This window comes from Malaclemys terrapin, chromosome 3, assembly GCF_027887155.1.
Source record: "Malaclemys terrapin pileata isolate rMalTer1 chromosome 3, rMalTer1.hap1, whole genome shotgun sequence".
Classification (NCBI taxonomy): domain Eukaryota; kingdom Metazoa; phylum Chordata; order Testudines; family Emydidae; genus Malaclemys; species Malaclemys terrapin.
In genome coordinates this window covers 179,677,987-179,697,478 of record NC_071507.1, presented here as the reverse complement: position 1 = coordinate 179,697,478, position 19,492 = coordinate 179,677,987, and the positions used below count along the sequence as shown (strand labels likewise).

The following is a 19,492-nucleotide window of genomic DNA, read 5'->3' as shown; positions in this document are numbered from 1 at the left end:
CATTTAGTGCCCGGGCAGGTGGCACCACTTTAATAGCACATGATGCTGCTTCAGAAGGTTAAAATAGATACCCTGGTGTTGACAAAAAATGTGGGGATGGGGAAAGGGGTCATCATTAAACTGATTGGGCCAGAACAAGAGGTGCCTTGGAATAGTTCAGCACATCTTTAGTGGAAAAAAAGATGTGGCTTTCCATCACCTTTCTGCCCCCCAGTTCCTACAACTATCAGGAGATGGTTCAGTCCAGGGCAACTTTAGAGCATCCTCAGGAATCTTCTAAATTATGCATGCGTCAAGCGTCTGACGAAGTGGGTATTCACCCACGAAAGCTTATGCTCCAATACATCTGTTAGTCTTAAAGGTGCCACAGGACCCTCTGTCACTTTCTAAATTACACTGGCTTGTAATGGCCCCTGAGGGGCCGTTATGCTGGCAGGGTTCACCGGAGCACAGCAAGTGTGCTCCAGCCACCTTCATCCTCCATCTGCCTGCAGCACCTCCCTTACACCTGGGAGGCTTGGGCGGGGTTAGCAAAGAGACAGTTAAGCCAGCTTTGTGTCACTCATGGATTCCTCCATGCCAGGAGATGCCCCAGCTGCCCATTTAGGACTGGCATGAAAAGATGATCAGGCCAAGGATCAGGCCCATTACTAAAGCTGATAAACATTACAAATGATTTACAGGAAATCAGATATGCACAGTACAACTGAATAGAGCATAGCAAAGGGGATGATAAAAAGCTATTTTGCAAGGGCAGGGGTAGATATGTGAGAGCGAGAACTCCCTTCTGCTTCCTCAGCAAACGGGAGCGCAAAAGCCGTGGCTCTAGGCACATGCTCCTGTCTTAGGTCTTGTCTACACTACAAAGTTTTGTCAGCAAAAGCTGCCTTTTGCCGACAAAACAGGGGAGGTGTACACACTAGAAAGCTACTTTTGGTGGCAAAATGCTGATATTTTACCAACAAAATAAAGCCACCTCAACAAGAGGCATCAAGTTGAAGTGACAAAGCATCAGTTTAGAAACACTGCTGTTTGTTTTGTCAACAGAACTGGCTTCCGTCAGTATCCCACAATGTCTGCTGTGACCGCTCTGCTCACTGTTTTGATCTCTGCTACCCTGCAAGCATGCACCCCTCCCCTAGGGTGACCAGATGAGAGGAAGGAAATATCAGGACACATGGGGTGGGGGGTCCACCGGCGGAGAAAAAAAAAAGCTGCTAGCAGAGTGAAATATCAGAGAAATTGTGTCCCGACCAAACACCTAAATATCGGGACGTTTCCGATTTTATCGGGACGTCTGGTCACCCTCCCCTCCCCTTTCAAAGCCCAGGGAAGTATCTGACAGCTGAGCATGCTGTTCCGTTTGGAGAACAAAGAGCAAATCATTGGAATGCTCCTGTTCTGCCGGGCACTAGGAACACAGGGGCAGGCAGACTGCTGCTGCAAGGAGCAGAGTGTGTGAGTGGTGGGGGGGAAACGACACTGCTATGCTGCTTTGACATTCCTCAGCATGGAGAGCTCAGAGCTGCTCCAGCATGCAGCTCCCTGCAGCTGAGGAGGCTGTGGGAGAACTCAGAGGGAATCACAGAACCATAGGCAGGAGGCAGAGTAGGCTGCTTCTGGAGAGACTGCTGTGCCAAGCAGAGCCGGGGACTGACATGGGGGGATGTCCCCCTTCCCTTGCCTCAGGATAGCAGCCTGCTGTCTTCCCTGCACCAGACACACCACTCTCCTCTCCCTCACACACTTGAGTTTAAAAAAAAAAGCGGCTGACAATCTACTAGGATGCCCCTAGAATGATGGGATTGAGAAACCTGCATCATGCGATGCTGTACCTGCCCCATGAGGCACTGCAAACCCTCACCAAAGCACCCTGAGCCAGTTGCATAGTGGGATAGCGACCACAGTGCACTGTGTCGATGCAAGAGCTGCTAGTGTGGATGCGCTCTGCTGACTCAAAGAGCTAGTGTGGACATGCAACAGCGTTTTTTATTAAAGCACTTTAGGGCTAGTCTACAATACCCGCCCGGATCGGCGGGTAGAAATCGATCTCTCAGGGATCGATTTATCGCGTCTCATCTAGACGGATAAATCGATCCCCGAATTGACGTGCTTACTCCCACCTCGTCAGGAGGAATAAGCGCCGTCGACGGGCAAGCCGCAGCAGTCGATTTGCCGCCGTCCTCACAGCGGGGTAAGTCGAAGAGGATACGCCGAATTCAGCTACGCTATTTGCGTAGCTGAATGTGCGTATCTTAAATCGCCCCCCCCCTTTAGTGTAGACCTAGCCTTAATTAAAGTGGCATAACTTTTGCTAACAAAACTTTGTAGTGTAGACAAGGCCTTACTCTAAATCCCACAGAAACCCCTGTAGTAACAAGTGTAATATCCGAATGACAGAGCAGACTAGATATTGGACTCTGTGGGTAGGGAAGGGGTGCAAGGGATGGCTGTACTGACTGTATCAACTTCCACAACCCTGCAGGGATATATGGATAACTGATTTCAGTTAGAACTGGCTTCACCAGCTTAACTCATTCCAGTTCCCCAACTGCATTGTGAAAAAGCCATTTAGGGCCTTATCCAATTCACATTGGTTTGAATAGGAGTTGGATCAGACCCCTTACAGGGGATCACCGGGACTAACAACAGCAGGGGAGAATGGCTTTTCCAGACCCAAGCTGCCATGTGAGCCAGGCGTCAGGGCCTGTCTCTGACCTTTGGCAGATCACTGCTAAAGTTTGCAAATGACACAAAAATTGAGGGAGTGGTAAATAGTGAAGAGGACAGGTCACTGACACAGAGCAATCTGGATCTCTTGGTAAACTGGGTGAAGCAAACGCTATGCATTTTAATATGGTGAACTGTAAATGTATACATCTGGGAACACAGCGTGTAGGCCATACTTATAGGACGGGGAAAGCAATGACTCAGAAAAGGATTTGAGGGCCATGGTGGATAATCAGCTGAACATGAGCTCCCAGTGCAACACTTTGGCCAAAAAAGGTAATGCCGTCCTGGGATGCATAAACGGGGAAGCTTGAGCAGTAGTAGAGAGGTTATTTATCTCTGTATTTGGCACTGGTACAACCATTACTGGAATACTGTGTCCCGTTCTGATGTTCACAATTCAACAGTGATGTTGATAAATTGGAGAGGATTCAGAGAAGAGCCATGAGAATGATTAAAGGGTTAGAAAACCTGTCTTATAATGATAGACTCAAGGAGCTCAATCTATATAGTTTAACAGGGAGAAGATTAACAAGGGACTTGATTGCAGTCTATAAGTACCTACATGGGGAACATATATTTGATAATGGGCTCCTCAATTTAGCAGGGAAAGGTATGATGTGATCCAATGGCTGGAACTTGAAGCTAGACAAATTCAGACTGGGAATAAGGCATAATTTTTAGCAGTGAGGGTAATTAACCATTGGAATAATTTATCAAGGATCATGATGGATTCGCTATCACTAAGAATTTTAAAAGATCTCTTCTAGGAATTTTGGTGGGTGGTGGGGGAGTCCTATGGCCTGTGTTACACAGGAGGTCAGACCAGATCACCACAATGGTCCCTACTGGCCTTGAAATCTATGAATCTTGAGATCCACAGGTTCCCGGGCCACAGCAGTGTTCCAGTTCTGACAAAAGCCAGGCTAAAGGAACATGTCACCTACCAACTCTTTTCCGCTTTGTTTCAAGTTGCCCAGCCAACCTCAGCATGTCATAGCCAGCATTAAACATGATCCTTTGGAGAACAGAGGTGATGTGTAGGGACAGTAAGTGACATTACTAACACAGTGTGCCCATAGTCAAAAGTACTCCTGGGGGAATTCTGCACCACTGCACACTCGCAGAATTCATGTCCCCTTTCCAAGGGGGGAGCAAAGGGAAGCTGCAAGAGCAGTCACACAGCCCTCCCCAGTGGTGCGGGTGTGTAGTTTTGGGCACCCGGAGCAGCTGGCAGAGAGGTAAATCACTGGCGGGGGGCTGGGGATGCCCTGGCCGATGCCAGGTCAGACCCACCCATCCCCATCTGCCCAACCCCTGTGCATCTGCCCCAAGCACACCTCTTTGTACCCAGAACTCCCAACCGAGCTCTGTGCACCCAGATCCCCACACCGAGCCACTGAAAATAAATACAAATTGGGAAACACATCAAAACTTGATTCACCAGATTCTTAATGGGCCAGTTTCACACTACCGCAGGGCTTCATGACGGCTAAGATGCATGATATGGTGCGTGGCTGGTGCACCACCACAGAACAGAAACAAATAATCGAATAGCAGGTTGTGACCTTTCCTAGCAACCTAAACATTCTAGCTCACGAATCTGGCCATCACATACAGTCCCCAGCTAAAACCTCTCCAACGTATCATCAGTGATCTACAACCCATCGTGGACAACGATCCCTCACTTTCACAGGCCTTGGGTGGCAGGCCAGTCCTCGCCCATAGACAACCCGCCAATCTGATGCATGTTCTCACCAGTAACTACACACCGCACCATAGTAACTCTAACTCAGGAACCAATCCATGCAACAAACCTCAATGCCAACTCTGCCCACATATCTACACCAGCGACACCATCACAGGACCTAACCAGATCAGCCACACCATCACCGGTTCATTCACCTGCACGTCCACCAATGTAATATACGCCATCATATGCCAGCAATGCCCCTCTGCTATGTACATCGGCCAAACTGGAAAGTCACTACGTAAAAGGATAAATGGACACAAATCAGATATTAGGAATGGCAATATACAAAAACCTGTAGGAGAACACTTCAACCTCTCTGGACACACAATAGCAGATTTAAAGGTAGCCATCCTGCAACAAAAAAACTTCAGGACCAGATTCCAAAGAGAAACTGCTGAGCTCCAGTTCATTTGCAAATTTGACACCATCAGATCAGGATTAAACAAAAACTGTGAATGGCTAGCCAACTACAAAAGCAGTTTCTCTTCCCTTGGTGTTCACACCTCAACTGCTAGAAGAGGGCCTCCCTGATTGAACTAACCTCGTTATCTCTAGCCTGACTCACTCTTGTTTGCATATTTATACCTGCCTCTGGAAATTTCCACAACATGCATGCAAAGAAGTGGGTATTCACCCACGAAAGCTCATGCTCCAATACGTCTGTTAGTCTATAAGAGCCACAGGACTCTTTGCTGCTTTTACAGGAAAATATAAAAACACTCTTTGACATTATTTGCCTCTCCACGCAGACAAGCAGCTCCAAACCTTTTCATTTGTAAATTTATCTCAGCCACCAGCACTGCTATGAAATTATTTCCTGAATAGGCTGTATACGTCCACCTTTCCCTGTCTATACCAGGCTACACTTTCCATGCGAATGTACACATTCACCCCTCTGCAGAGGACTAGCACAAGGCCAATGCACCAGTTAAGTGCTTCTCAATCATATTTTGAGGGCTTAATTTGGAGTAAAATGTTTCACGGATCTTATATGGTCCCTTAATGACATGTTCTCTGATCTGTCACCCCACCTACCCTCAAATCCATTCACTGGCTTCTCCTTTTATGCCTCAGATTCAAGGTCCCCATCATCACTTTTTAAGCCTCTATTCTACACTGTCCCTGCCTGCATTTTCTCCTATACTTTCTCTCATACTCTGCCCTCTGTCCGAAGCTTCCATCTTTAACGCTGCCTTTCTCCCAGAAACACAGTTAGGCTCCTATTCAGCAAAGCACGAGCTCACCTTTAAACATGTGAGTTGTCCCATTGACTCCAGTGGGATTACCAACATTCTCAGAGTTAAACACTTGCTTAAGTACTTTGCTAAACTGGATCCTCAGTCCACAAATCTTTCCAGGCTCAGTGTGCCTGTAAAAACGTTCCTTTCTCCTAAAGCTGCCCCCCCAACATAAAACACTGAGTATCTAAAATTGACTGTTCTGTTCCCCTTCTCTGTTAACCTATCACCCATTGGGCAAGTGGTGTCAGCCAGAAATTAGAAACCTGATCTAGTCTTGTTCCTGCAGTCATTAAATATTGGTACAGTATGTCTGCCAAACTTCTATTAATAAATCACCTCTCTCTCTCTCTCTGCCACTGGGCTATTCTATGATAAAAGTCCAGCCCTTCCCGTCCCCTCCACCCCCCACTTCCCTCTTCTTTGTACTTCACAGATTCTCAGGGACTGCTTTCAACACTCTGCTAGCTCCTAATCTTTTGAAATGTGTCGATCATACCCACTCTCTAAACCAGCACACATCAGAGGAGGAGGAATGTTGAAATCAATGGTATTACTCACATGAGCAAGGGTTACAGGATCACGCTCCTTTGAAATGTAATGCTGTGGGCAGAATATGTACAAACAAGCAAAAAATATCATAAGATTTGGTATCAACAGGAATTGACCTATGTACACACAACAACAGAAAGAAGATGACTGTGTATATTACAGGAAAAATACATCAACAGTAAATTGTTAACCAAATAATTCCTAAGCTAAGTCAGCTATTATAAGAAGACTTACCAACATCTCTCAGAAATTTAGAACCCTCTGGAAATTTCTTCTAGGTTTCTTTCAGACTCTATGTGCGAGAATGTGCAGTGCTCTCCTTTTAAATCTTCCAATACTCTCAAGAAGGGACTTCAAAAACAGAGTAATCAAGTTGTCCCTTTTCACTCCTGTCACCATTTACCAAGTCTTAGCACCAATAACCTTCTCAGTGAGTCCCCAGCTCCACACTGAACTTGAGAGCAGTTAGACTCACAAATGAGTAAAGCATGTAGCACGCGCGCACACACACACACACACCCCCTCATCCTCACCCTCCCTCTGTAGAAATGCTTTGTGGACATCTCTTCAGGTTCTATTCTACCAGCTGGAGTGCTCCGACATCACAAATCTAACACAGGAGTGCTGGATGAAAGCATAGCGGGCAGTGAATTTGAAAATAAGATAATTTCTCTTTTACTCTTCCTGCTGCTTTATCCTAATGTTATTTTTTATACTTTTCCATAAGGGATGGGCGTTATTTTGCACTATACAGTATATTTAGTCATCATCATCCCTAGTGCTTATATAGCTCTTTGCATCAGTAGGTCTCAAAGCACTTTACAAAGGAGGGCAGCATTATTATCCCCATTTTACAGATGGGGAAACTGAGGCAAGAGAGGTGGCTGACCTGACCAAGCTCAACCAATGGTTGAACCAGAATAGAACCCAGGTCTCCTGAAACCCAGTCCAGCGTGATGCCCACTAGGCCACACTGCTATAGTTTACATGTCTGTGGTACCTGAAAAGCATCTCTCTAATATACACACAAATGAAAAGCTTTAAAAGAAGGGCTTTGTAAGTGCTCTGCCATTTTTTGTCCAAACAAAAATGTTCAGTGAATAACAAGTAGAACTGACTTTCCAGGAAAGATCCAGTCAGACATCCTCAAGACAGGACAACTTGAAAGGAGAAGTTGGCAGAGCAAGAGAGAGTTAAAAGTTTACCCTGAAATGAGAGCCCCTCACTATCTAGCTAGCTATCTAAGCTGCTTACGTGGCTCCCATGCTCGCTGTTGCATCCGAGCATCTCACAATTTTTAATGTGCTTATCTGCACAACACACCTGTGAGGTAGAGAAGTGCTATTATCCCGTTTTACATATGAGGAACTGCTGTACAGAGAGACTAAGGGCCAGACTTTCAAAGGCCCGTAGGTGGGATTCACAACGGTATTTTGGCACCTAATTCCCATTGAAATCAAGGATAGTGTCCATTTTTTCTTTTGCATAGAGACTGTCTGGCCCATGATGGCATATATCACATTGGTAGATGTACAGGTGAACGAGCCCCCGATGGTGTGGCTGATGTGGTTAGGTCCTATGATGGTGTCCCTTGAATAGATATGCGGACAGAGTTGGCAACAGGATTTGTTGCAGGGATTTGTTCCTGGGTTAGTGTTTTGTTGTTGCTGGTGAGTATTTGCTTCAGGTTGGGGGGCTGTCTGTAAGAGAGGACTGACCTGTCTCCCAAGTTCTGTGAGAGCGAAGGTTTGTCCTTCAGGATAGGTTGTAGATCACAAATCAGACACAAATCAGACATCAAGAATCGTAACATTTAAAAACCAGTAGGAGAACACTTCAATCTCCCTGGACACTCAATAGGAGACTTAAAAGTGGCAATTCTTTAAGAAAAAAACTTCAAAAACAGACTCCAATGAGAAACTGCAGAACTGGAATTAATTTGCAAACTGGACACCATCAAATTAGGCCGAAATAAAGACTGGGAGTGGCTGGTTCACTACAAAATGTAATTTTTCCTCTGCTGATACTCACACCTTCTTGTCAGCTGTTGGAAATGGGCCACCTTGATTACATTGGCCTTGTTAGCACTACAAAAGTAATTTCCCTCCCTTGGTATTCACCCTTTCTTGTCAACTGTTGAGAATAGGCCACTTCCACTTTAATTGAATTGGCTCATTAGCACTGACCCCCATCCCGCCACACACACACTTGGTAAGGCTACTCCCATCTTTTCATGTGCTATAATATACATACATTCTGCGTACTGTATTTTTCACTCCATGCATCTGATGAAGTGGGTTTTAGCCCACAAAAGCTTATGCCCAAATAAATTTGTTAGTCTCTAAGGTGTCACAAGGACTCCTCGTTGTTTTTGCTGATATAGACTAACATGGCTACCACTCTGAAAAATGTTAAGGATAGTTTAGTTGCCCAACCTGCTTAGATGATTTGAAAATCCCACTAGGCTCCTAGCTACATATTTAATTGTCTAAGGACCTTCAAAAATCTGGCTCTAAGTGACTAGAGGTTCCTGCAGAGAAGTTTCCCAAATAATAAGACGATAGTAGTAATAAATAATAAGGTATTGATAAAATTAAATATACAGTTTTATTACTGTTTTGACAAAAAATTCACAATTGGAGCTTGAATTTGTGTGTACAAATTCACCTTGAGAAGCCTGCCTCTGATTCTTGACAGCATAACTTCTCAGAAATTATTATTTAACAGCATATTTCACAACCTGTATTAGCTTGCTACTTGCTACTTACATAGCTTCATCAGTGCAAGGTTTTACTACACAGAGTTAGCAAACTAGGCCTCAGTCCTACAAAGAGAACAGTGTAGAGGGAACCTGGCATCTGTGCAGAGTCCCACTGATTTCAGTGCGGCTCTGTGTCAGGTCAAGGGTCTGCCCCCATAATTCACCTAACAGGGTCAGAGCTCAACTGTGGAAGTTCTACATCTATTATATACAGACACTGATATTTAGACTTTGTAAGATTGTTTTGTACCCTCAGTGTTTTCACTATGAATGAAACATTCATATCCCAAAACGTAACTGAGATTTTACTCTGCCTGTCTTCCAACATAGTGGTTTTCAACTTGTAGTCCACAAACCCCTGGGGGTCTGCAGACTTTGTCTAAGATTTCCAAAGGAGTCTGCACCTCCATTCAAATTTTTTAGGAGTCCGCAAATGAAAAAAGGTTGAAAACCACTGTACTAACAAAAAAGAAGAGAAATTGACATCAGCCAGAAATAATACATGTAGCCACTGGAGGTCACTTTTGTTTCAGCTATCTCGAGCTTTAGAGCGCTTGGTTTATCAAAAGAGTATTAAAAAGTCAGAAGGGTGCATATGGAATTTTATCTGACAATGTTCATTTAATTCCAGGCCATTTTGTGACCCACAAATTTGGTTTCTTGTGAATCATTTTTATAAAAAGGCTATTTTCATCAAAACCATTCCAGATTTCAGAGGTTTGCAACATAAATTTATTTTTGCCCGAAAGCCATTTTGAAATTTAAAAAATGAATAAATCATATTTTAAATTCAAACATATGAACAGTTTAGATCAGTGGTTTTCAATCTTTTTTCATTTGCGGACTCCCCCTAAAAATGTCAAATGGAGGTGTGAACTCTTTCGAAAGTTTGCAGACCCCTAGAGGGGTCCATAGACCACAGTTTGAAAGCCACTGTTCTATGGTAACAACAACAACCTTTTGCAGATCCCTTACACATAGTCTGCGGACCCCAAGGGGTCTGCGGACCACAGGTTGAAAACCACTGGTTTAGAGTGAAAATGAATCTATGTGCTTTTCATGAAACTGGATCATTATTGAAAATCATTAACAAAATATTAAAATCTCATGCTTGGTTTGTGCATTAAACACTGTGCGCACATCTACCATTTAACTCAAAGGCTACACGTGCCAGACTGATGCTGCCAATGAGGAAGAGAGGAGAAAAAGTAAAACAGTAACACAGTATACACCAAAAAAAGGGGTCAGAGCCTGCAAAATCATACCCCTACCAGTAGTCATTATTCATGTGATGAGTCTAATTGACTTCAAGGAGATTACTCATATGAGTAAAGTTCTGCTGGACCAGTCTCTACCATTTGGTTTGTTCGCTCTCCTTTGACTTTTGTTTATTCAGGACCTCATGAATAAACAATATCTCCATGGCAAAGCAGGGAGGGGAAGATGATTGCAGCACAGATAGACCTGAGCTGGCTAATGATGAAGCCAGCAGCACGGGCTGTATAAGCTCTCCTGGGACCCTGAGTAATTATCCAGGTGACTAGCCCCACTGAAGTCCATGTCGCCCGAATTCACTGCTATCAGTATATGAGCTAGCTAGATTAAAGCTAACTCATATGTATCTACACGTGCTTCAATGACACCCCTCCGATAGCAGTATACACAGCCGCTTTTGATTAGACCAGCACACATACTACTAGATTCCGCTGCATTCACGATATGCACAGGGCAGCAAACGTTCAGTTCCTACATCAATAACTCGCAGCTGTGATTCTACAAACTCAGCACTGCGCTTTAGCCAAATAAAAGAGAGAGAGATTGCAGCTGAATACCTTGATAGGCGTTCTTCAAGTCAGGTGTGGAAGTCAAACTAGGAGACCCAACCGTGCAGAACTCCATATGCTGAACTAGAATAGGGAATGGTTGAAGTGCATGAAGCACTGGGCTCAAAGCTTTCAAATAAAGGTTAATTTTAACTATACCATCTTGTATGAAATGTTGATACCAACCAAAACCTGTAATAGTAAGATAACATTAGAGGCATTTTTCCAGTAATCCTACTGAGTTAAGGTGTTGGCGATTATTTTATTTAGCAACTTGCTCCTGTTTCTTTACACACACAAAACTCCTATTGATTTCAATGAGCCATATTGGGAATCCGAGATCAGCCCAAGAGTTTGTTAGTGAGGAATGGGAAACAAAAAGAAAACAAAACACCTGGCAGGGATGGTTTAGATAATACTTAGTCCTGCCTTAGTGCAGGGACTAGCCCTGATGACTATCAAGGTCCTTTCCAGCCCTACATTTCAGATTCTCTGATTCTAAAATAGAAGGGAGGGAAATCATCTGGAATCTCTGTTCTGGTTTTTATTTTACTTTTTAAATATTTTACAGTCCTTTAAATGTCCGGGGAATAAAGAGATTTATTTACGTCAGTTTTCCTTCCCATCTAAGGGCTAGAGCTCAACAGGATGGGATTAACTAGATTGATTCTTGTATGGTGTTTTACTAAATAAGCCACTAATTACATGAAGTAGTATTAAATAATAAGCGGTGCTACAAGTCGCTGTTGCTGTTCCATCACACTGACAAGGAGTTCATGGTGTGTGTCCAGGAAATAACTTTATTTTCCCACTAATGTTAAAATCCAGATGTAACCTTTCTGCCAGGCGGAGCCAGCAGCAACAGGGCTGAGTTCAATACCTTTCCATCAATACAACACAGAAGCGGCTCGAGCCCCCACCCAGTAACCTGGGAAAATTACACACCATCCCTGGGTGCCTCTGAGAGGCAATACTGCCCCACTCACAAGCACAAAGTCTGAGTGTAGAAAAGAAACTTTTAATAAAAGGAGGAAAGTAACTCAGCATTAATTTGGGAAAACACAGCAAACAGGGTTCATAACATAAACCATGAGCAAAAGACCCACCCTCAAGTAAGTTGTGCAGTGTCCTTTTCCCTCAGGTTCTTAAGTTCAGCAATCCAAAAGTCTCTTTCACGTGCCAGTCCCTTCTCTGCACTCCACTCACAGTTGCTGTCCTTGGTCAGTGCAGACCCAGAATTCAGAGGTGCATCTGCAGAGTTCACCTCCCACCCTGGGTGGGGGTAAGGAGGAACCTTACTTGCTCCACGGCTCAGGCACTCACCTGCTGGCCACTCTCTGCGCCTCTCCATCAGCCACCTTGCTGGCCACTCACTGAACCTCTTCAGCCACTCAGTTGCCAGCTGACTGTCAGTCACTTTTTGCTGCCACCTGCCTCTCTGCTGTGACTTCTGCACATCAGTCTTGGTGATTTCCAGGCTGGGTAGAAACACTGCCCCATCTCAATTGATTTCAGCTCTGATTGATCATTTAAAATAACAAAAGAGGCTGCTAATGAAGCCTATTTAGCTATTTCTTTGAACATTGGGGAGGAACAGATTAAACCAGATCAGGAGAACCCTTAGGGAGGGTTTGCAATCCTCCTGGCTGAGACACCTGTCCCCACCCCTCTTACCTTCACAGGGCTCTGGCATTCGAGCCCCTGGCTTAACGAGGTCCTTTCAGGTAAAGGTGACCCCTCCCTTACTTGGGACAGGTTAAGCACAGTCCTGCTTCCCTGTATTCCTACAATAATTACAACATTTTGGTAAAAACATTTCACTACTCCTGCATTCAGTACTAAAGTGATTTGTAACCCATCACCAGACAAAGTTGGTTACTTTGAGTAAAAAAAAACAAAAAAAAACCCAACAACGCTTTATTTGCTGGATATCTAAGCAGAGCAGGAGCAAACTGTATTTACATAAACTCACCCAAAGTCTCTCCCTCTCTCAGCTAGCTGTTAGGGAAGAATTCATTCCCTGCTTATAGAGATAAAAAGTAAAGTTTCACTGATATGTTTGAGAAAAGTGCCAAGGGAAAATTGATAAGGGTAGCCGATATGACTCTCAGAAGGAGAGTGTCCAATCTCTGCTACTTCCTTTGTCTTTTCTTCATTTTCTAGGTGTCTTGCATGTAGACTGTAAGCTCTTTGAGGCAGAGAACAGATCTAGTTGTATCTCTGTAAAATTCAAAGCCAGTGGAAACCATTGCATTGACTACAATGTGGAACAGACCCTAAAGCAGCATGCAAAATTTTGGTGCTCTATAAATACTGATTAAAACCTCAGCCTGCCAGGCCTTCCTGAAAACAGGTGTCTATATAAACATCTAAATAAATGCATCTATAGAAGACTTCCTTGCCTTCCTCACAGAGACCTGAGAATGTGTTTGTAAAATGCTTGTGTGGTATACTCCATTATTGCTAGTGATCAAATCTACCTTCAGTGCCCAGCCACAGTGACTATAACCTCCTGCTACTCAGTGACCACTGGGAGAGTTCTCCTTTAGCTCCAGGGGGAAAGGCCTGTGGTTTTAGTACTGAACATTCTTGCACCACTGCCGGCCAAGGTGGCTGTGTAGATAAAGCTGCCGTTTGTTAAGCAGCGATGATTCAAAGTGCTGTAACTGCTAAGTGGTATTATTGCAGGGCACACAGACACCAGAACTGGGTTCTTTAGTAAAGTATTATGAAAGTATTAGAGACTGACACAACTCTGACACCCCTTCTGCCCCAACACCTTCATAGCCCAAAAAAGAAAAAATGAATAAAATGTAAAAACTAAACCAATCCCACTTCCCCACCCCCAAACAGATCTTTTACCCATCAAAGGGAGAAGAGCCAGAGACTCTGGGACATCCACTAGGGACTATGCTGTTGATTTGATGTTCAGGGTGCTCAGATACTACAATGATGGGCAACAGGATAAAACCCTGAGGCCAGATCTACACTACAGACTTATATTGGTACAATTATGTCACTCATGGGTGTGAAAAATCCACCCCCCTGAGCAACACAGTGAGACCACTCGAACCCCTGGTGTAGACAGCACTATGTCAGCGGGAGAGCTTCTCCCATCGACACAGCTACCACCTCTCATGCAGGTGATTAACTATGCTGACGGGAGAGGCTCTCCCATCAGGATCTTCACTTAAGCACTGAAGTGGCACCGCTGCAGCTGGACTGAGGCACCATTTTAAGTGTAGACCTGCCCTAAGACAGCCAGCCAGAGAATTACATTAAGGTTTGTATTGCGTAGGAAATGGAAATGAATAGCTTCAATTTTCAAAAATATGCAAACTGTTACATTAAATGAAAGAGAAAATGTTCTATGTGCATTTCTTTCACACCTGCACCCATAAGCATTATATGGCTGATCTGCACAAAAGTTCTGCAGATTGGTTGTTGCTACCAAAATCCCTTTGATGAATCTAGGCCTTTAACACTTCATATTTTGAGCAGAACTCTCAAATGTGACAACTGTTCATGTCCTTGGTGTTTCAGAAACTGGCCAGGAGGTTCATGTTGCACTGAAGGCACTCATGACATTCAGTGCCTTGCAAAAGACACCTTCTTTACCTCCAAGATGCTTGCAGATTACAGTGATTTATTTGTAAGAGGAAACCTGGTACATTTCCATCCCCTCTCAGCTCTCTCTTTTCCTGTTCAAGTGTTTGATCACTTCTCAGCCAAGCAATTCATTTTTCCACAGCTTGCATTTTCATTTGCAATATATTTTATAAAGTTTCCTATACCTCAGCCCTAGAAAGTCACAGGGACAACACAGAGATCTACAGAGCCTGAATTCAGTGCCTAGGCTCCTATCCAATAAATGGGGAGAAATAGGTGCCTTTAACTATGACCACAAAGATAGCATGCCAGGCAGGGAGCCACCTAATCTAGCCAGTGGGAGATGCTGACCAGGCAAGTACATATTAATGTATTTAGGTCACAGGTTAAAACCAAACCAAATCAGTAATGATCAAAAACGGTTATCATGTGATGGCTGGAGTGAGAGAGGTATGGTATCCTTCCAGTTTGCAAGTGTGGACATGTGCCCACATCATGGAAAACACCGCCAGTTGGAACTAAGAGCTTGTCTACATGGGGAAGTAGCCCAAAATAGCTATTGCTGCATAGTTATTCCACACTAGCTCCTCATATGGACACTGTTAATGCAGAATAAGAATGTCTGGGGTACTCTACATTCACACCCTAGCTTAAGTCCCAATAGCTTCCCCATGTAGATAAGTCCCAACACTAAGTCCCCTTGGGGCCAATTTCAACAGGTGCTCAGATGCCATGGGAAAGGGCCTATCATAAAAATCATAAATAGAATAGACAAGAGGCTAGCTATTGACTGGGTGTAGAGATTAACTAACCTAGACACCTTATACTGCCCTTGCCCATGTTCTGTCCATACTGTGGATAGATAGAGGAGTTCAGGCCCTACTGCCATCAGTCTGGCATCATTCACATGGGAGTTTCCACCCAATTAAGAAGAAAGGATTTTTTGTGTGGATGGGTTTCATTTCTGAAATTCAGATTTTGACTCAGCTGTGTCCAAACTGTGCGTTCCCTCTTCGCTCAGACCCCACAGAGCAGCAGCAGGGTTACCCTCACACACTAGTCCTGCAGAGCTAAGGATGCAAAGGTGATACAGACAGACATTCTACTACTTTTCTCTACCCTGCCAACTCCCTGGCTGGTTGGTCCTGGGGTAAGCTGCTGGCTGCAGAAGCTCTGGTAGCACAGCTCCAGCAAATCCTTATTGTTGGGAGTTGAGGGGGGTGGGAAGGATGTCAGCAGACACCATTAGGGGCCTCGCAATGATTTATTCCCCTTCCCGTAGGAGGAAGGGAATGATTGAACCTATACCAGTTTTTTCCCATCTCTCTACACTAGTGCATTTTGCAGTTCACCATATCATCATCTGCTGCATTATAAACCCAAATCCAAAGGCCTGCTAATGGCCATGTAAACACAGCTGTTGGATTTACCTGGAATTTTATAAAAAAGATGTAAGATATGCCAGAACCATAGACTAAATAATTGTGTTGTAATTTAGGTTTCTAGTTCTATTCCACTGAGTCTGAATTTGAGCAGTTTGTAAGTCCTTGATTCATCAGGGGGCCCATATAATACATTAGCATAAAGGCAAACATCATTTAGCATTTTCTCCTGAAACAATGTTTCTTGTAACTGCTAGAAAATAATCAAAGAGGGCAAAGAGACAGAACTAGTTATGCAAGTTTCTAATCCATAGTCCATCCTTCCTACTTATCCTATAATGAACAACAATGGTGGTTTGTTAAGCTCTTAACTAGATTTCTATTATAAGACTGAGTGATGGTTCTATTTAAATTCCTATACTGCGCTCAGAGACAAGTTACATGCGCTCCTTCCAGTGATGCATTACGTGACATAATTTGTCTCTGTTTTATGAGATTATTTCTCCAGTCCTCTCCCCAAAAAGGAAAATTATGTTTGACCCCCTCTACATTCCCCTTTGCATGACATTTTATGTGTGTGGTCTCTGCAGTGAATCAGAGGAAGCATTTTTGAGGGTATTTCTAAAAGTGAGAGAATTTTCACTTTGGGGAGATTATTTTGATAACATACCATCTTTAAAAATAAAAAATAGCTTGGCCTAGACACACCAAATGTGCATTATTATTCTATCCTCTGTTAGAATTAGCATCTTTCAATATTTGGGGGAAGGTTTGATTGTGGAGTTATTTACTGTGGACTCAAATACATGAGTTCTCTTATGGATGCTAAGGTCTATAATCTTCTGCATCTCCTAAGAGATTTCTACAGTTGAACTAGTCACCATACTCCTACTGAGTGTAAGCACTTCAATAAGTTTGTGGAGGCAAAACTGCCACACTCTTTAAAGTTCTCAGCAGAACTTCAGGTTTAAGAACTTAAGAAGTCAACAGTAGTTCCTTTGAATGAACTATAGTGCATCTGTTGCGAGCAAAAGTTCAAAATATGCCCATTACACAGTTGTCAATTCAGTGCAGAATAAATAGTTCCATGTAGCAATATTTGTGATATTTTTCCTTAACAATTAAAAAAATACTAGGGACATTCCAAGACAATAACTTTGTCTTAATCATAGAACATCAGGGTTGGAAGGGATCTCAGGAGGTCATCTAGTCCAACCCCCTGCTCAAAACAGGACCAATCCCCAGACAGCTTTTTGTCCCAGATCCCTAAATGGCCCCCTCAAGGATTGAACTCACAACCCTGGGTTTAGCAGATCAATGCTCAAAGCACTGAGCTATCCCTCCCACCCATTATGAGTGTAAATACATACCATTTAAGAAATCAGCCTTGGTAGAACATTGGCATTATGCATTAAAATTAAAAGCCAGGACATTTTTACATGTAAAGATTAACAAAATTAACCCTTCTTTAAAATCCGGAAATTCAGAGTTACATTTCTACAAAAAAGTTAAAACTGACTTTAGAGCATTGATCATCTTCTAAGTATACAACCAGCAATGCTTTATTCAGCCAACAGGTTCTCAAAGTGAACTGTAAATGCACAGCATTGCTTGCCCTGAAGTCTCCAATGTGTGGATCTGCAGCATGATTAAGTAACACATCCTCCTCCCCATTTCAAATATATTTGTAAATGTCTGTTGGTGGAAATAGAAATGAAAATCAAATCATCAGTTAAACACTTACACTGCTGGAGAAAAGTGGAGTAGATACAAGTCCTACCAGTTCTATTCTGTCTGATATATGAGGTTTTATACCATAGTTAGTAAAACTCTTCTACTGCTTGAAAATGTTGTGTATGTAGGTTTAGATTATAAGGCCTTACCCAAGACCAAGAAGATTCTGCAGGGGTTCCTCTGTGTCCTGCGTCTCCGGACGACATCTTGAGATGATCATTTTCCTCCATTCCCAGGGAATTCTTTACCCAGGAGTGCTAAAACTGGGTTTTGCTTTGGTCATAAACAAAAATGCTGCCTTCAAGTAATAGTTGTTGACAACAAAGATCCAGAGAAAATAATTTCACTGTGCTCATGTTTGCTTGCTAATTTTACCTGCTCAAGTTCTTGGAACCGAAGCCAGAGCAAGAAACATGAGCCCAATAAGCTAGTGCACACTTTCCTTTCAACTGACTCCTCAAGTATTCCAATTGAGTCACAAGCTTCAGTGGAAGGAAGGCGGCATTACAGACACAAAACACCTTCCAGATGGATGGTTTCTTTCTTATTTTGAAAGGGTTTTTTCTGGGCAGGCAATTTGCTGAGCTCCTCTAACTGTGAACAAAACTCTATGCAATTTGCATTCTGCAGGCATTTTAATGCATTAGATATGTCTTTAAAATTGGCCCCTAGTGTCATAACCCAATCGTATCCTCCTACACAACCCCGGAACTCCGCAGCTTAAATGTGGTTACATGGGTGTAACTGAAGATAGATTTTGGCCCTTAATACCTGCCTGTCTATTTGATTTTGTAGTGTGGAATGCTACAATTAGATTCACAAGTGTGTTTTTGTCAGAGCTAAGTTTAAAGAGAAATACAACTTCTTAAACCACTGGTTTTGCGTATGCCCAGCTGGGGAGTGTGCAGTTTCACAAACACTTAATGTAGTCCTCCTTTTGAATCCAGATAGCCTTTCCCCTTAAAGCTTCAAACTCTGCTACTTCCAGTCCAGCAGCTGAACGCTTTTGCAAATCCTACCAGTCAGAAATTTGACAGCAAATTAAAGATCTCTCCTGGTTTCATGCCAATACTTTCAGTGTAATTTATAAAATATCTTCTAACCACAGTATGGAATCACTGAACCAGGCACTAAGCTTCTATTGTAGAAGCACCAAACCAATCAGGAGTAGAAAAATGTTAAACTCAATTTTCACACTATAGAAGTAGTAATAAGTACGATATAAGTACTTCAAGTACAGCAGCTTTTCCTAGCTTTGGTGATTCATAATATCAGACCCTAAAATCACATTGTTCAGATTACACTCTTGCATTTCTATTATATTCTGTATTTACAGCAGGCCTAAAAGGATTTTCTCCAAAGAAAGTTTTTTCCTGTTTGCTCTTTACCTGAGAAATATCAGGAATGTCACTTCAGGTTTTGCTGGTGCTCTCTGATTGTGAGTTTTCTGAGCTTTCTTAATAGAAGATGCAGTGGTGTTTCTAATCTCTAGCAAACACAACTTTTCTCTCAAGAGTTTCAGATGTCTGAAATAAATAGCTGTTAAAAACAAAGTCTGAATAAAAATAATTTACACTCTTAATTATGTTTCACTTGTTTGATGCCTCTGATGTTTTAAAATTACTAGTTCTCTAAATAAAGCCTCATTTTCTGCTCCCTTGTATCTTTGGTTATCATTTGCATTTGTGAAGAAGGGATACAGTATACTTCCATTCTGATTTGATACCAGTTTGTACCCACTGTTCAGAGCTGGAAAAGAGCAGGGCCCTTTTTTTCAGGAAAAGCAGCGTAGCCAAGGCCTGGATTCCTAATATTAAAAACTAATGCAGGGGGAGGAGCTATATTCTGTTCTTCTTTATACATGAAAGAATTTATAAAGATTACAAATCCATTTTTTTTCCTTCATAGAT

General features: G+C 43.0%; 1 protein-coding gene across 6 annotated transcripts in view; it reads right to left on the bottom strand.

The window, feature by feature from the left end:
• Positions 1 to 17,881, bottom strand: part of LPIN1 (lipin 1) — a 108,442-nt gene extending 90,561 nt beyond the window's left edge. For 3 of the 6 annotated variants that reach the window (XM_054021981.1, XM_054021973.1, XM_054021979.1), the window contains exon 1: positions 17,732 to 17,881. In XM_054021981.1, coding sequence (XP_053877956.1) covers positions 17,732 to 17,812 — 81 coding nt within the window. In that variant the 5' untranslated portion in view covers positions 17,813 to 17,881. Of the gene's footprint in view, positions 1 to 5,727; positions 5,857 to 6,282; positions 6,287 to 6,507; positions 6,679 to 17,731 lie in introns of those variants that run through there. The other 3 variants (XM_054021975.1, XM_054021976.1, XM_054021974.1) reach the window with 3 other exon arrangements.
• Positions 17,882 to 19,492: the final 1,611 nt, after the last annotated feature.